Source organism: Girardinichthys multiradiatus, chromosome 14, assembly GCF_021462225.1.
Source record: "Girardinichthys multiradiatus isolate DD_20200921_A chromosome 14, DD_fGirMul_XY1, whole genome shotgun sequence".
Lineage (NCBI taxonomy): Eukaryota > Metazoa > Chordata > Actinopteri > Cyprinodontiformes > Goodeidae > Girardinichthys > Girardinichthys multiradiatus.
Genome location: NC_061807.1, coordinates 35,120,015 through 35,134,709, shown reverse-complemented (window position 1 = coordinate 35,134,709; position 14,695 = coordinate 35,120,015). Strand labels below are relative to the sequence as shown.

Genomic DNA, 14,695 nt, shown 5'->3' with positions numbered 1-14,695 from the left:
ATATCAAATATCCAATTATATACACATCTTCCACATCCTCGACTGACATTATCGACAAACACATAATCCTCCACTTCTGCCAGGAGTCCATTGTGTATCCAAAGAAAAACGTCCCGTCCGGACAAATGAGCTCTCCTTCCCTAGTTTTGGACCTAGGAAGACTTTAGACGTTTCTACAAAATATCATCACAGTAAAACACTTTTTGAAGAGTTGTGGGGGAGTCTTTTCAGCTGTCGCCTTTTTCAGATGTCACCACAGAAAGTTGGTATAACTTGTACAAATACTTGGCTGAAACTTTTACACTGGACGGCCTTCCTGACACAACCATGAAGGCATTTTTTTTTTAAGGGTACTTATGTCTAAAGGTCCAAATATGAATCTATAAAAGCCATGAAGTATGCTTGTTCCACCTAAATGCAAAATATTGTAATGGAAATATTTTATTAAGTGTTCCAAAGTGTATGACCTTTAGGTTACCTCACTCCTCAGAACATCTGTGTTAGAGGAGGAAGCTGTAAAAGCCATTATCAGAAGTTTAATGGTTAAAACCCATGCTTTAGGGTGATGCCTCAGGAAGAGCAGATGGGTCTGTTCGTAGATAACTTTGTTACCTCTGATCCGAGGAAGATCTAGGGCCATAAAACACAGACTCTTTGAAGTTGAGATAACACTGTCATGTTTGGTATAATGTTGATCGAGGCTCTGCTTCACTGACTAACCTCAGTGACAGGGTCTTCAAATGCTGAAATGCCTTTGAATAAAACTTATAAAGACAAAGTCTGGATTTTCTCTTGTTGTGAGTCAACTTCTCTCACACTTTGATAAGTAAATTCCACTACAATATGATAAGGGATTAATTTTTGTAATCTATGGATGCAAATAACGGTTCAGAATAATATCAATGAGTCCCTGTAACATTTTTGTAGGTTTTACTACACACACACACACACACACACACACACACACACACACACACACACACACACACACACGCACGCACACACACACACACACACACACACACACACACGCACACACACACACACACTCTTGTGTGCCTGTATGTGGTTTAGCCCGCCTTTTGACCTGAATACGTACTTACATTACACGGACCTAGGTGTATTACACGGACATTGCCAATGTCCTTCTAAGTCAAGCAGTGTATTTGCAATTTTCAGTATCTAAACAACACTTTTCCTCATAAATCTAAAGTATTATAGGAACTATGCCAGTGTTTGCATGATTTGGACCATGTATTTGTAGTTTTCAGTGAATAAACAGCTTGTTTTCTCACTTTCTTTAATTGTCCTTTTATACCATGTAACCTGATTTCTGTGTATTCCAGTGTATAAAACAGCGCTGCCTGCTTTCAGTGTATGAACTGCATTTTTACACACATTTTTCATACACTACGCGCGGTTTTACCCGGTCGTCATCTGATTGGCTGGAAAAAACCTGTGGGAGGGCCTTATTACCAAGGCCAGCTCAGAGGCCTAGTTTTTAAAAATTAAATCACCATTTGAAGCTGCAGATCTCAAAATCCATGTCTTGGTGGACTAACTGTGCAAAGGTAAGCTTTAATGGTCAATTAAAATAATTTTTGACTAGAGGAAGGTATTTACAAGTAAAAGTAGCCTGGAAGAAAAGATTTTGAGCAAAATGTGAGGTATTTTAGATTTTAATTTAGTTGACATTAAACCTAAGCACTTTTTTTTTTCCATATTTGTATGCAGTAGCTTAAATATGTATGTTTTTGTGACTGAAAAGACCTATTTGAGGCAATACAGTTTTTATTCCGGGTGTTGTGTTCTAAAGTAAGAAGCTAGCATGGCTAGGAGAGGCATGCTAACCTTCTGTGATGGCTGGAGGAAATATTAGGTGTGTGACAAGTTGAGAATAATTTTGAGAAAAATAAGGTAGGAGATGGGTTTTAAGGTTTTCATCGTTATATTGAATAACATCGACAAGCTGCTTGTTTTGTTTTAGCTACTTGCACCGTTGGAGGAATGCTAAGTTTCGGAGTAGTGACGCCCTGCTTGTTAAGCTCGTTAAGCCTGATTTGCCTTTAGTTCGTGTTGAGGAGCAAGCAGCAGGAGATCAACATTAAGTAAACGCTCAGGTTTGTGTGAAAATTTTTAACTTTTGTAAAAGCACCTGTGGATAAAGGTGTTAATGCAATGAATTAGCTACAATAGGGCTGATGCACCGATGACTTTAAAGATGTGTACTGTAAATGGTTACATGCATTTATCAGGATGTTAATGCTGTTAGTTTATGTACAGTTACTACTGCAGATTTTTTTTTTCGTTGTAGTGAGAAGCAGAACTGTGTGTTTAGTTTGTGTTGAGGTGCTGGCAGTGATGAAGAAGTCCAATGTGGAGGTGCATTACAGGCATAAACATGTTGAAGCTGGAGGAACAGTACAGATGCATAGCTTTGACATTTGTCAGTGTTCGGCACAAATAAGACCACAGGGACAGAGACTAGATTATGAGGGCATTAATAAAAAGTAAGACGAAGCTTCATGTAGAGGTGAGTTTGTGAAGCTCCAAACATCACTTGAGGTCTATTGTTTTTATCTTTTTTTTTTTTTTTATCAGATGGAAGTGATATGTTAGTGATTTAGCTATCAGGGTTGTGTATCTAGCCTGTGTGCATGATATGCTTCCACATCTATACTTTAATTCATAGCTGTTTAAAATAATTCAATAATTCCTACAAGCTTCTTTGACTGTTAAAACATTTTCTACATGCCAGTAAAACATGCAGAGGAGAAGACGCATAAATCCAAAGGAAGATGCCAAATATTATATTGATACCGGAAAGGACAAAGTGGGTCTTGACGTGAAATATATCAATGCCTTTAAAGGTATGAGGATTTTTTAAGTGGTTTAATTACAATCAAACCTTGATACATTGTTTACTTATTATTGCTAATTTGTTTTCTTAATTAGGCCGTGGTATCTTTACCACGACCTTTTTCCAGAAAGGAGACTTTCTGTTGGAGTATCAAGGTGAACTGATCAGCAAAGAGGAATGTGAGAGGAGACAGAGAGTTTACCATGACAACCTTAAAGTGTTCTTGTTTGAATTTTACTTTAATGGAAAACTCTGGTGGTGAGTATGTTTGTATTATCAAGTCTAATTAGAAGTAAAGGACATATGTCAATATGATGGATGTAAGACTCTTGGGAAGAATTTCATCTTTACTGCTTTATTTGTATATTAAATAATTCCTAATGTTATGTATTTGTAGTGTTGATGCAGCAAAAGAAGATGGCTCCCTTGGAAGGCTTGTAAATGATGACGATATCAGCCCAAATGCCAAAATGAAGTACCTGACTGTGCAAGCGAAGCCACATTTGTGTTTGTTTGCAACTCGAGAAATTAATCAGGGAGAAGAGATTACCTATAATTATGGGGACTCAGACTGGCCATGGCGATGCAAGGTAGTAAAACTAAAATTCACTAAAACGTTATGAATCTTATGACAATGGTAATACAAGAAATGTTCTAATGATGATAGTTTACAACCTTAAACCTTTCATACTGAATCCTTTTTTTATTTTATTATTCTTTTCACAACTATACATGGTTATTGCATATACAAAACATTAATATATAAAACAACCATTTGTCCATGAACATATGGTAAAATGATTACAATATAATGGTATTTATAGTAGTTGAAGAGGATGTTTTTAGTAGTATTTTACTTAATCTCTATACATAGTTTCTTATAAAATTCTGCAGGAATCAACTTGACAAGATTTTGAAGTGCCATCCACATCAGTTAGCTTCATGTTATGAAACTGTATCAAGCCAAGACCAAATGAAAGTGTGTACAAATGATCTTCTTGAAAGCTTTGATGAGACAAGATCCTGACACAAGCCAAGAAAACTATCACTTAAGAATATCTCCATGATTAAGTCATGTTCAGTATGGTGTTGACTTGTATTCATTATCTGTTTCAGAAGGAAGTTGAAAATGACCTGGACCAGATGGCAGCAAACATCCCAAATGAGACAGATCCAGTCCTTGATGTACTCCCCATCAATGCCACGGTATTTTATGTTTAAGATTCAGCTAAATGATGTCAGTCAGTCAGTCAGTCAACCTGTCCAACTTCAATGTGTCTGTGTGTGGACTTGAGTGTCATGTGGTTCATATGGACACTGGTTTGTAAGGACAGTCTCAGATAATGGGTTTCAAACGGTAAACTGAGTGTGTGTATGTGTGTGTTTTATGGTCAACTGCTCTAGTGTGACTTAGGATGACTATATTGTATATGGAGACCTTGCGATATTGAGTTGATGAAAATGTTTGTTTGGGTTTTGTGACAGTTGACCATAATATTCTCTTAAAAAGGCTGGAATATGCTGTAGGGATCAGGGGAGCAGCGCTAGGCTGGTTTAAATCTTATCTGTCTGACAGATTCCAATTTGTTCATGTAAATGATAAATCATCTTTAAACTCCAGGGATAATTGTGGAGTACCACAGGGTTCAGTACTTGGGCCAATTCTCTTTACTATATATATGCTTCCAATAGGTCAAATTATTGGGCAGCATGGGATCAATTTTCACTGTTACGCTGATGATACTCAGCTTTACTTATCCATAAATCCTGATGAGCCTAACCAGTTACATAGACTACAAGCATGTCTTAAAGATATAAAAACTTGGATGACTTTAAATTTTTTGGCTTCTAAATTAAAGACAAGACAAAAGTTGTTGTCTTTGGACCGGAGTCTTTAAAAAAGAAACTGCTTATTCAATCACTTAACCTGGATGGCATTAAATTGATCTCCAATAATAAAGTAAAAAACCTTGTTGTTATTTTTGACCAGGACATGTCATTTAAATCCCTTATTAAACAGGTTTGTAGGATTTCCTTCTTTCATCTCCGGAACATTGCCAAAATTAGAAATATCCTATCCAGGAGTGACGCTGAAAAACTAGTCCATTCATTTGTTACTTCAAGGCTGGACTATTGTAATTCTTTACTAACAGGATGTCCACAAAATGCAGTTAAAAGCCTTCAGCTGATTCAAAATGCTGCAGCAAGAGTTCTGATAAAAATTAAAATGAGAGATCATATTTCTCCTATTTTAGCTTCCCTTCATTGACTCCCTGTTAAGTCCAGAATAGAATCTAAAATTCTTCTCCTCACATATAAAGCCCTTAATGATCTAGCTCCATCATACATCAGAGATCTGATTGGTCCATACGTTCCTAACAGAGCACTTTGTTCTCAGACTGCAGGTTTACTGGTGGTTCCTAGAGTCTCTAGAAGTAGAATGAGAGGCAGATCTTTAGTTATCAGGCTCCTCTTCTGTGGAACCAGCTCCCGGTTTTAGTCCGAAAGTTTTAACCCTGTCTACTTTTAAGGCTAGGCTTAAAACTTTCCTTTTTGATAAAGCTTATAGTTAGAGTGGCTTAGGTTATCAGGGAGGGAGCCTTCCTCCCTCCCTGTTGGTTGGAGTAAGGGGAAGTCAGGTTTTGCCTAAACTGGCTCAGTTATGGTTGAGGTGCAAACACACCCTCCATTTCTGCTACCTGTTCTTGTTCTCTCTATTCTCTTCCTAGAAGCCTGACTCTGTGTCTACCTGTGACACCTTTCTGGAGAGGGGAAGTGTCCGAGCTTTTGCTGGGAACAACTTAATACTCACCCTCTACCGATGATCCACATGGCCCTGTGTTTCAGTGTTTAACCCTTTCTCTCTCCTAGACATGGCTACTGACTGAGCTTCTACTGTGACTAACCCTATGTGCTCTCTTTCAGACTCTAACCTTGAAAACTGGCTCAGAGTTTATCTGTTCTTTCTTTCTAGGTGAAACAACTAAAGGAGCTACATCCATTAACATTTACTTTTCCTTCCCATAGAAAGTACTCCTGGATCAGTGCTTCTTGTTCTCTTTGTGTCTCTGCTCTGTTCTCTCAAACCCCCAGTCGGTCGTGGCAGATGGCTGCTCACACTGAGCCTGGTTCTGCTGGAGGTTTCTTCCTGTTAAAAGGGAGTTTTTCCTCTCCACTGTCGCTACATGCATGCTCAGTATGATGGATTGCTGCAAAGTCAACGCCAGTGACTGTCCACTGTCTCTACATGCTCATCCAGGAGGAGTGAATGCTGCAAGTCACTGACTGGATGCAATCTGCTGGGTTTCCTTAGATAGAAAAACTTTTTATCCAATTTGAATAAATAACTAACTCTGACTCCACTGTTCAATGGTTAGGATTAATTGGAATGTATGTACCTGACTGTTTTTCAATTCAATTCAGTTTTATTTATATAGCGCCAATTCACAACACATGTTGTCTCAAGGCACTTCACAACAGTCAGGTACATACATTCCAATTAATACTAACCATTGAAAAGTGCAGTCGGAGTTAGCTTTTTATTCAAATTGGATAACAAGTTTTTCTATCTAAGGAAACCCAGCAGATTGCATCCAGTCAGTGACTTGCAGCATTCCCTCCTCCCGGATGAGCATGTAGAGACAGTGGACAGTCACTGGTGTTGACTTTGCAGCAATCCATCATTATCTTTAAAGGTTGTTACAGCATCGCCTGATAATGATCTACTATTAGGAAATTTTCTTTCAGGTGTGGAGTACTCGGTTAAATTAAACTCAAAGGTTATTAAGAAATGGTCAGACAGGACAGGGTTATGAGAGAATATTATGTGTTTACACTCAATGCCATATGTCAGCACAAGGTCCAGAGAATGAAGACAAAGGTGGGTAGGTTTGTTAATGTTTTGATCAAAGCCAATTGAGTCTAAGATAGCATTAAACGCTATATTTAGGCTATCACTTTCAGCGTCTACATGAATGTTAAAATCCCCCACTATAATAACTTTATCTGTATTTAACACTAAATCAGATAAAAGGTCTGAAAACTGATCTAAAAATTGAGAGTAAGGGCCTGGTGGACGGCACAAAACAAACACAAGTGGTTTTACTGCTTTGCAATTTGGATGAGGAAAACTAAGGATTAAATATTCAAAAGAGTTGTAGCTATTGATTGGTCTGGGGCTAATCAATAAATCCGACTGAAAGATGGTTGCTACTCCTCCTCCTCGCCCAGTAATTCGAGGAATGTGAAAATTTAAATAATTAATAGGAGTTGACTCATTTATAGTAACATAATCCTCTTGCTGCAGCCAGATTTCTGTGAGGCAAAGTAAATCAATCTGATTGTCACAAATCAGGTCACTAACTAGCAAAGTCTTTGAAGAGAGAGATCTTATGTTCAGTAAGCCACATTTAATTGTTTTATTTTTCTTTTCGGTCTGAGTTGTGTTTATTCTTATTAGATTTTCCTGATTTCCTCCTTTTAGATTATATTTTTAACCTATTCAATTTTGGCCGTGGGCGAGACACTGTCTTAATAGGGTAATGGGTTGGTAGCAGTACAGAAGCTGCAGAGAGGAGTGTTAAACTATGACCCTGCTTCCTGGTCTGAACCCTGGGTTGTCAGAGTTCTGGATAACTAATAAATTCAGCCAGATTCATAGAAAGAAGAGCAGCTCCATCCAAAGTGGGATGGATGCCATCCCTCCGGATCAGACCAGGTTTTCCCCAAAATGTTCGCCAGTTATCAATGTAACCCACATTATTTTCTGTGAAGTGCCTTGAGACAACATGTGTTGTGAATTGGCGCTATATAAATAAAACTGAATTGAATTGAATTGACCTTATAAATATGAGTTTGACCCCTAGTAAAAGAAGACTGAGCAACCAGGAACAAATAAGGAGAATAGAGATTGAAATTTCTTGTTAGTTAAAGAAAATCTAAGGATTTTAGATGATTTCTCTACAACTTAACCACAGAATGAGACTTTTTATTTAGCAGTTTGAAAGTATATAGAAACAATCTTTTACGGTTGACTGGAACACTTTAAGGACAAACAAATTACTTTGATGTATGACCTAATTTATTTCTATATTGTTTGCCTATAGTGCCAAAAACATCACCTGGTGTGCACAACTGTATCCTCTTTGGAGAGGTGTACTCAGTGTTTTGGACCCTGTTCTTCTATCAAGTGGCTTGGTTACCAATGCGAAGGTGAGATATTTAGTTAATTAGTACCATGAATTTAAAAACATTGTGTTAAATAGAATGTTTTACTTTAACTGTTAACCACTAAATAAAGATTAGAGAATTCTGAGTACGGTATTTTGCGGACTATAGATTGTTTTTCATAGTTTTGCTAGTCCTGTATCTTATAGTCCAGACCGACTTGTATAAGGTTTTTTTTTTTCCTTCATGACCCATTTTTTTTCACTGATCTGTTCAATGTCAATCCATACTGACGGAAATGAACAAGGATTAAACATTACAGCTTGAAGTCACAAGGAAAGCTAAAAGTCAAAGGGCCAGAGCCGGAGGAATGACTCTTCAGGTGTCTCTGCTCTGTTGTGCACTTTGCAGGTGTTAGGTCAATCTCCGTTTCCCATGCAGTACAAAATGCCTGCACTTGCTTGGCGCTCATGCCACAAGGGAACTACACCTGAAAAGCAAAAAGAGTCAGAGCCGTTCCTGACCATCCTGATTTTAGCGCGGACATTGGTGCGTCAGAAACTGCCAGCAGACGTCTCATCCAAAACCAACAGTTTTCGTATGTTTGTTAAAAAGCAGGCAACTGAACCCAAGGCGTCACCGGAACCTTTGTTTGACAATTTCGGAATAAATGCAACTTATATTCCGGAGCGACTTATGTTTTTTTTCCTCTTCATGACACATTTTTTGGCTAATTTGACTTGTACTCCGGTGCGATGTATAGTCCGGAAAATACGGTGGATAGATTAAAACGCAATGTAATTTATCAAATAATGGTCACTTTGAAAGCAGTGGAAGATTTCAAAATAACTTAAGACCGTTAAACTTAACCTTTTACTTAAAACAAAACTCATGAATTTCTCTCCAGAAATTTTAACTTTGTACTTTAAAAGAAATCATCATTAATACATACCTAATTTTTCTAACTGATCCTAAAATAAGGAGTTGTCAGGTTTTCTCTGAGATTTTGGATTTTGTTCATCTGCTGTTAGTATTTATACATTTACATTTTTTTCACAGGTTGTTCAAAAGTCTGGCATTCGTACTGCCTTAAACGAATTACAAATGATGACCCAACCCAGGTGAATATCCACATAAGGTTTTTTTGAGTTAAGTGTCCATCATTACATAAATTATGTTTCCCACTTTTTCAGGAAAAAGAGCTTTTTAAAAATTCGTTTGATGATCCCTCGTCAGATGAGGACAGCACAGCACCTTTAAAACAACATGAAATGTCAGATTGTGACATGTCTGATAAGGACTACATACCAAATTCAGAATCTGCAGAATCTGAAGACTCAGATGTTGGCATCCCTCTTCAGTCCATCAAGACTAAAGATGGTCAAATTCAAAGAAATCCAACAGTGCCTGATCTCACTTTATTCTTGCCAGTGTCAAGTGACGTTGTTGTACTTAGCACATCACAATACCAGCCTCTTCTTAACACAGATAACATGGGTGATGGCACACTTGAAACATCCAGCAAAGCAAAGTCTATCAAAGATTCAAATGATAAACCAAAATTTCAAAAGGAGCTTCACAAACAGGAATCCTCACAGCAGATTATGAGTGTTAAAAACTACTGCTTTGTATGTGGTAAACCACAGAGCAAAATAACACGCCATGTAAAAACACACAAGACGGATGCTGAAATTACTTATGCCTTCTCCCTTCCGGAGGACTCAAAAGACCGCAAAGTTATTTTAGAAAAAATGAGGAACAAGGGCAACTTCAAACATAACTCTGAGGTTATACAAAGTGGGAAAGGATCATTGAAAGTTAAGAGAAAGCCAAAAGCTGAAGCAAAGACTGGAATGTTTATTCACTGCATGTACTGTCAAGGTATGTAAATTCGAAAGGAACTGTGGAGACATGTCTGCAGATGCCCCTGCAAGCCACAAAATGAAGACTTGAACCAAGGACCTGGAAGAACCAAAGTACTGGGCTTTGCCATGGCTCAACAGTCTGCATTCTGTCATGAGATTTCAAGAGGGGTTTGGAAGCTCCTCGGTCCCATGAAGCAGGATGATGTGGCCACAACTGTGAGAAAAGACCTCTTCATTATCCAGTTTGCCCAGTCTCTACAACAGACATGGACAAAACCCTACCAGGTACGAGTACATCCGCCAGAAGCTTCGTGAAATAGGACGACTGTTAATATGTCTACGCACAGAATTCTCTGTACATAACCTGGAGGAACCTGTGAAATCTGCTAACTTCCAAAGAATTGTCCAGCTAGTAAAGATTGTCGCAGGTTTTGATGATGAAAATCATTCATACCAAACACCTAGCCTTGCACTAAAACTGGGACATACACTAAACAAAATCTGTGACATTATCCATTGTCGAGCGCTAATGGCAGAAGACGAAGAACTGATCAAGTCTACTGACACTTTCAAAAAACTGTACACATCCAAGTGGTCTGAGTTGAACACTCTGAGTCATGCCAAATATAATAAGCCATTAACCTTACCATTCACAGAAGATGTTCAGAGGCTTCATCAGTATCTTAAGAAATCTGGAGAAGATGCATTTTGCAACTTGAAAGGTAAAGTCAGCCCCCAGAATTATGCCGAACGGTCATTGTGTTCAATCGAAGACGAGCTGGGGAAGTTTCAAAGATGCACCTCAGAGGTTTCCAGCAGAGAGATGACACCAAGCTCCATGAAGATGTTGCCACTGGGTTATCCGAGGTTGAACAGAAGCTCTGTAACTATTTCAGTCGTGTTGAAATCATTGGGAAAAGAGGTCGAAAGGTTGCAGTTTTGCTCTCACCAGATGTGGTGGATGCCCTGTCACTCTTGGTCAGTAAAAGAGATGAATGTGGTGTTTGTCTCACAAACATCTTCCTGTTTGCAAGACCAAAATCACTGAGCCACTATAGAGGCCAAGACTGTTTGCGTATTTATGCAAGCCAATGTGGAGCAAAGCACCCAGAGTTCCTCAGGTCAACACAACTCCGGAAACATGTTGCCACCCTTTTTCAAGTCCTCAATTTGAAACACAATGAACTTGACCAGGTTGCAGATTTCTTGGGTCATGACATTCGCGTTCACAGGGAATTTTACAGATTGCCAGTTCCCACCACACAATTGGCGAAGATATCCAAGCTGCTTTTGTCAATGGAAAAAGGAAATTTTTCCAGCCTGCAAGGGAAATCCCTTGATGAAATTGAAATCGAAGGTTATTATTGAAATTCTTTTTTTTTTCTGATTTCAATTATCAGGACTTGTCTGACATTACCAATTTTATTAAACTGATTATTCATTTCTAAATGTAAATCAATGATTATTATTGAAAACTATTACAGTAGTGATTAGAAAGTAAATCAGTGTAATTGCACCTGAGGTATATAAATTTGTGATCTCTTTAATTCCATCCAGTATATTTTGCTCAAATGCTAAGGTGTTTTAAGTCTTTTTTTTTTTTTTTTTTTTTTTTTTTGTTGTTTTTTTGGTATTGCTTGGACAAATTTATCCATAGTATTCATTTGCGATCTAATAATGGCTTTCAGATGAAATTGCACTAAGTGATGCTGAAACAAAGGAAAGGAGTGAGTCGGATGAGAGTGATGCAGAGGCACTGGTAAAAGAATGTGGAAACACCATGCCTTTGGAAACTCAGGAACCAGACCTTGAAATAACTGAGCAGATCAACAACACAGATGACTTATGTAAGTTACCTCAATCCAAAGATGCTATAACTTTGTCAAGCCATTTTTATTTTATTACTTTTGTCTTATGTCTTAGTGGGAACTGTGTCATCATCCACAGCAGAGGAAAGTGTCCTTCCTATTGAAAGTAAGTGAAGTTTCCTTATGAGGTTGTCTTTTGATCCAAACTCCTGACTACCTTTGGCTAAAGCATGATTCCTGGCAGCTAACCATATTTGATCAGCTCTAGTTTAAAAACTACAAAACTTTGACATTATTATATTGTAGGCACAACTTCCTACTTCTCAGAGATCAGCTCTGTCTCTCTGCCAGTTGTCCAGCTGTCTTGACAAAAAAGAGAAAGAACCAATTTGTTTTTAAAATAGGAAATTATGCTTCCATAAGGAATAGTGACGTGTGCCCCTTCTTCCAATCATATTTGTGACTAAAGTAGCACTCCTAATCGCTCCTAACTGGTTGCACATTAAATTGACAATTAGCAGAGTTCTATCTCTCAAACACCTTGTACAGACCTCTGTCAAAATATTTAAAACTTGTCCTGGTTGATCTTAGAAGAGGAGACAGATGCCTCTCTTCAAACAAAATGATGCAATTTTTATCACACATCTATGTCAATGAGAGCTGATTTTGGCACTTTGGATGAAGTATGTGGGAGCCTTAAGGTTTGCCCATGAACATTTCAAGCATGGTTATGTGTTTTGTAAGTCTGATGAGACAAAACCTGAGCTCTTTGAGCATAGTGATGTTGCTTTTGTTTGGAGAAGCAAAGGATAGGAATTCAACCCTTAAAAACACAGTTCCCATTGTTAAACATAGTGATGGGAGCATCATGTAATTGGGCTGTTTTGCTGTTTCAGCCACTTGGAACCTCGTTCATTTCATAGCATAATGAATGAATTAATGAATTGAATTGGGATTTGGAAGAGTCATTTAAGAAAATCAGCAAGTCTCGCTTTAGGCTACCGCTTGGTCTTTGAACAATGTTATAACCCAAAGCATACCTTAAAGTTGGTCACAAACATTTTGAGGGATGTAACAATCTGGATCCTGAAGTGAGCCTCACAGAGCCCAGTTCTCAATCCCATTGGCAGGTGCTTAAGGTCCATGTTCATGCTTGAAAACCATGCAATTTAGATGACCTGGAACTCTTTGCCGTATGCTTGAGACATGTGCAAACCTAGTGTAGAACCACATGGAGAGGCTGTTGCTGCAAGACATAGAAGCCATGCTATTGACCAGTAAATATCAGGAAGGCTAAAAGTATCGCCTTTTTTTCAGTTTTTTTTCTTTGTTAAAATTCAACACGCAACATAGTTTTTCATGTGTTCTGAGCAGCATCCACTTAAAATAGAAGAGGAAATTATAATTGATGTTTTATGCTAACAAGGTTGTAGTTCATGAAAAATGACACATTATTTAATTAAATCAGTCATTCAATACTGTGGCAAATTACAGACAAGTTGGCTTTGTCACATGACTCCACTTTGAGATTGTGTGCAGTTCATGATTAGTTATTTTTTTACTGTATATTTTCATTTATTTTTTGGAAAACATTTTTTAAATCACATCTGTTCATTTCTCTTTATGTTTTAATGGCAATAAGACTCCCTTTACATACGTTATGACCCCTCTATGCTATCTATTAGAATGTAGTTGGGTTATTACAAATTGGAAAGCCTTTCATTGTGACAGCAATCATGATGTTACTAATCTACTACTACTACTTCTTTACATTCTATTGTCTGTCTCCATATGTCTGAAGTTCATTCCTACAAACTGTCTACTACTTATTGTCATGATCTCACAATTATTTTTTCTAAACTTTGTAGTGGGAATGTTATGCTGTGTAAAGGGGGTCTGTTTTAATTAACTGTTTTAATGGTTTTCCTTTTTAACTTTTTTCTGCAGAGAACTCCTCTGGCACATCCAGAAGGCAACCAAAAAAACCATGGTCACGTGCTGAAGTTTCTGCTGTTATGAGGCATTTTAAAGCTCACATAAGTAAAGGAAAGCTTGCCACTAAAAATGAGTGCAATCATTGTAAGTTGGTTGAAGGTCCTGTGCTGGTTCAAAGAACAGCACAAAATATCAGAGACTTTGTGAGAAACCGGGGAATAACTGCTAAGAGGCAGGCACAGAAGCAAAAGCTATAGATCTGACATGTGAAGTAATCACTTATTCAAAGGTGTTACTCTTTTGTTCAACAATTTTAGTGGTGTCTACCAGACAAGTAATATTTTGATTTATCTTTAAGAGCCTGCACCCTAAAGGCAGATTTTTACTTGCCAGTTTGTTGTGTTGAGGTAGACACAAAAGCAAAAGCTATTTATCTGATTATGTTGAGTAACGCAAGTTCTTTGAAGCTGTTATTCTTCAACGTATTTTTCTAACGTTGAAACATTTCATGCTGTTGCCCAGGATAGCAAATATTTGAAGAGGTTAAAGAATTTTGATTTGACATTGTAGTGAGCATTTAATTTCATCCAGAATAAGCAGTAACACCATGCGCCCTAAAGGGCTATATTTAATTTTTTGTATTTTGTCTTGAGGCACTTAAATTTTACTTTTTCTTTTGCCAATTTAAATTTTGTGTTTACTTTTACTTTTTGAAAAAAAATATGGTTCTGTGAAGAAAAGTAATTGAAGAATTTGGTCATATTTAACAAATAAAATGACTGTTCTGTTAAAGCTTTGTGCAGTCAGGCTGTGTATTTATGCTAATCAGTGGGGTTTTAAATATGACATAGTTGTCCCTTTAAAGTCCACACAGTGCTTTGTTTTGTTCTCATAAACCACATTTTGTTGATGTCCATATAAGCCACCATGTTGCCAGGTTGCTGTAAAAAATGCTGTGTAGCTCCGATCTGAAAGCTATGGTGAGCTAAATTTGTTTCAGATTTTTTGCAGTGTTTTAAGCCACCTCCCATTGTTCTAGGTACTTGGGAAAGGGTAGTCCA

At 37.7% G+C, this 14,695-nt stretch overlaps 2 protein-coding genes across 12 annotated transcripts in view; one reads left to right on the top strand and one right to left on the bottom strand.

Moving 5' to 3' along the window:
- htr2cl1 (5-hydroxytryptamine (serotonin) receptor 2C, G protein-coupled-like 1) overlaps positions 1 to 14,695 on the bottom strand; it is a 319,756-nt gene that overhangs the window by 39,867 nt on the left and 265,194 nt on the right. The gene's annotated exons all lie outside the window — the stretch shown is intronic.
- On the top strand, positions 789 to 14,426 carry LOC124880392 (N-lysine methyltransferase KMT5A-A-like). 5 transcript variants are annotated; one of them, XR_007041319.1, is made up of 9 exons: positions 789 to 2,870; positions 2,956 to 3,118; positions 3,258 to 3,450; positions 3,977 to 4,066; positions 7,966 to 8,071; positions 9,086 to 9,147; positions 11,580 to 11,738; positions 11,815 to 11,865; positions 13,647 to 14,426. XR_007041319.1 is itself a non-coding variant. In XM_047385475.1 (8 exons), exons 2-8 carry the CDS (start codon positions 2,765 to 2,767, stop codon positions 9,913 to 9,915), a joined length of 1,416 nt encoding a protein of 471 aa, XP_047241431.1. In that variant the 5' UTR covers positions 789 to 1,571; positions 2,759 to 2,764; the 3' UTR covers positions 9,916 to 10,115. The 5 variants fall into 5 exon arrangements, 4 of the variants coding, with proteins under 4 accessions (XP_047241431.1, XP_047241430.1, XP_047241429.1 ...); XM_047385475.1 differs by lacking the exons at positions 11,580 to 11,738; positions 11,815 to 11,865; positions 13,647 to 14,426 and adding an exon at positions 9,220 to 10,115 and having other exon boundaries at positions 789 to 1,571; positions 2,759 to 2,870; XM_047385474.1 differs by lacking the exons at positions 11,580 to 11,738; positions 11,815 to 11,865; positions 13,647 to 14,426 and adding an exon at positions 9,220 to 10,115 and having other exon boundaries at positions 789 to 1,571; positions 1,988 to 2,870.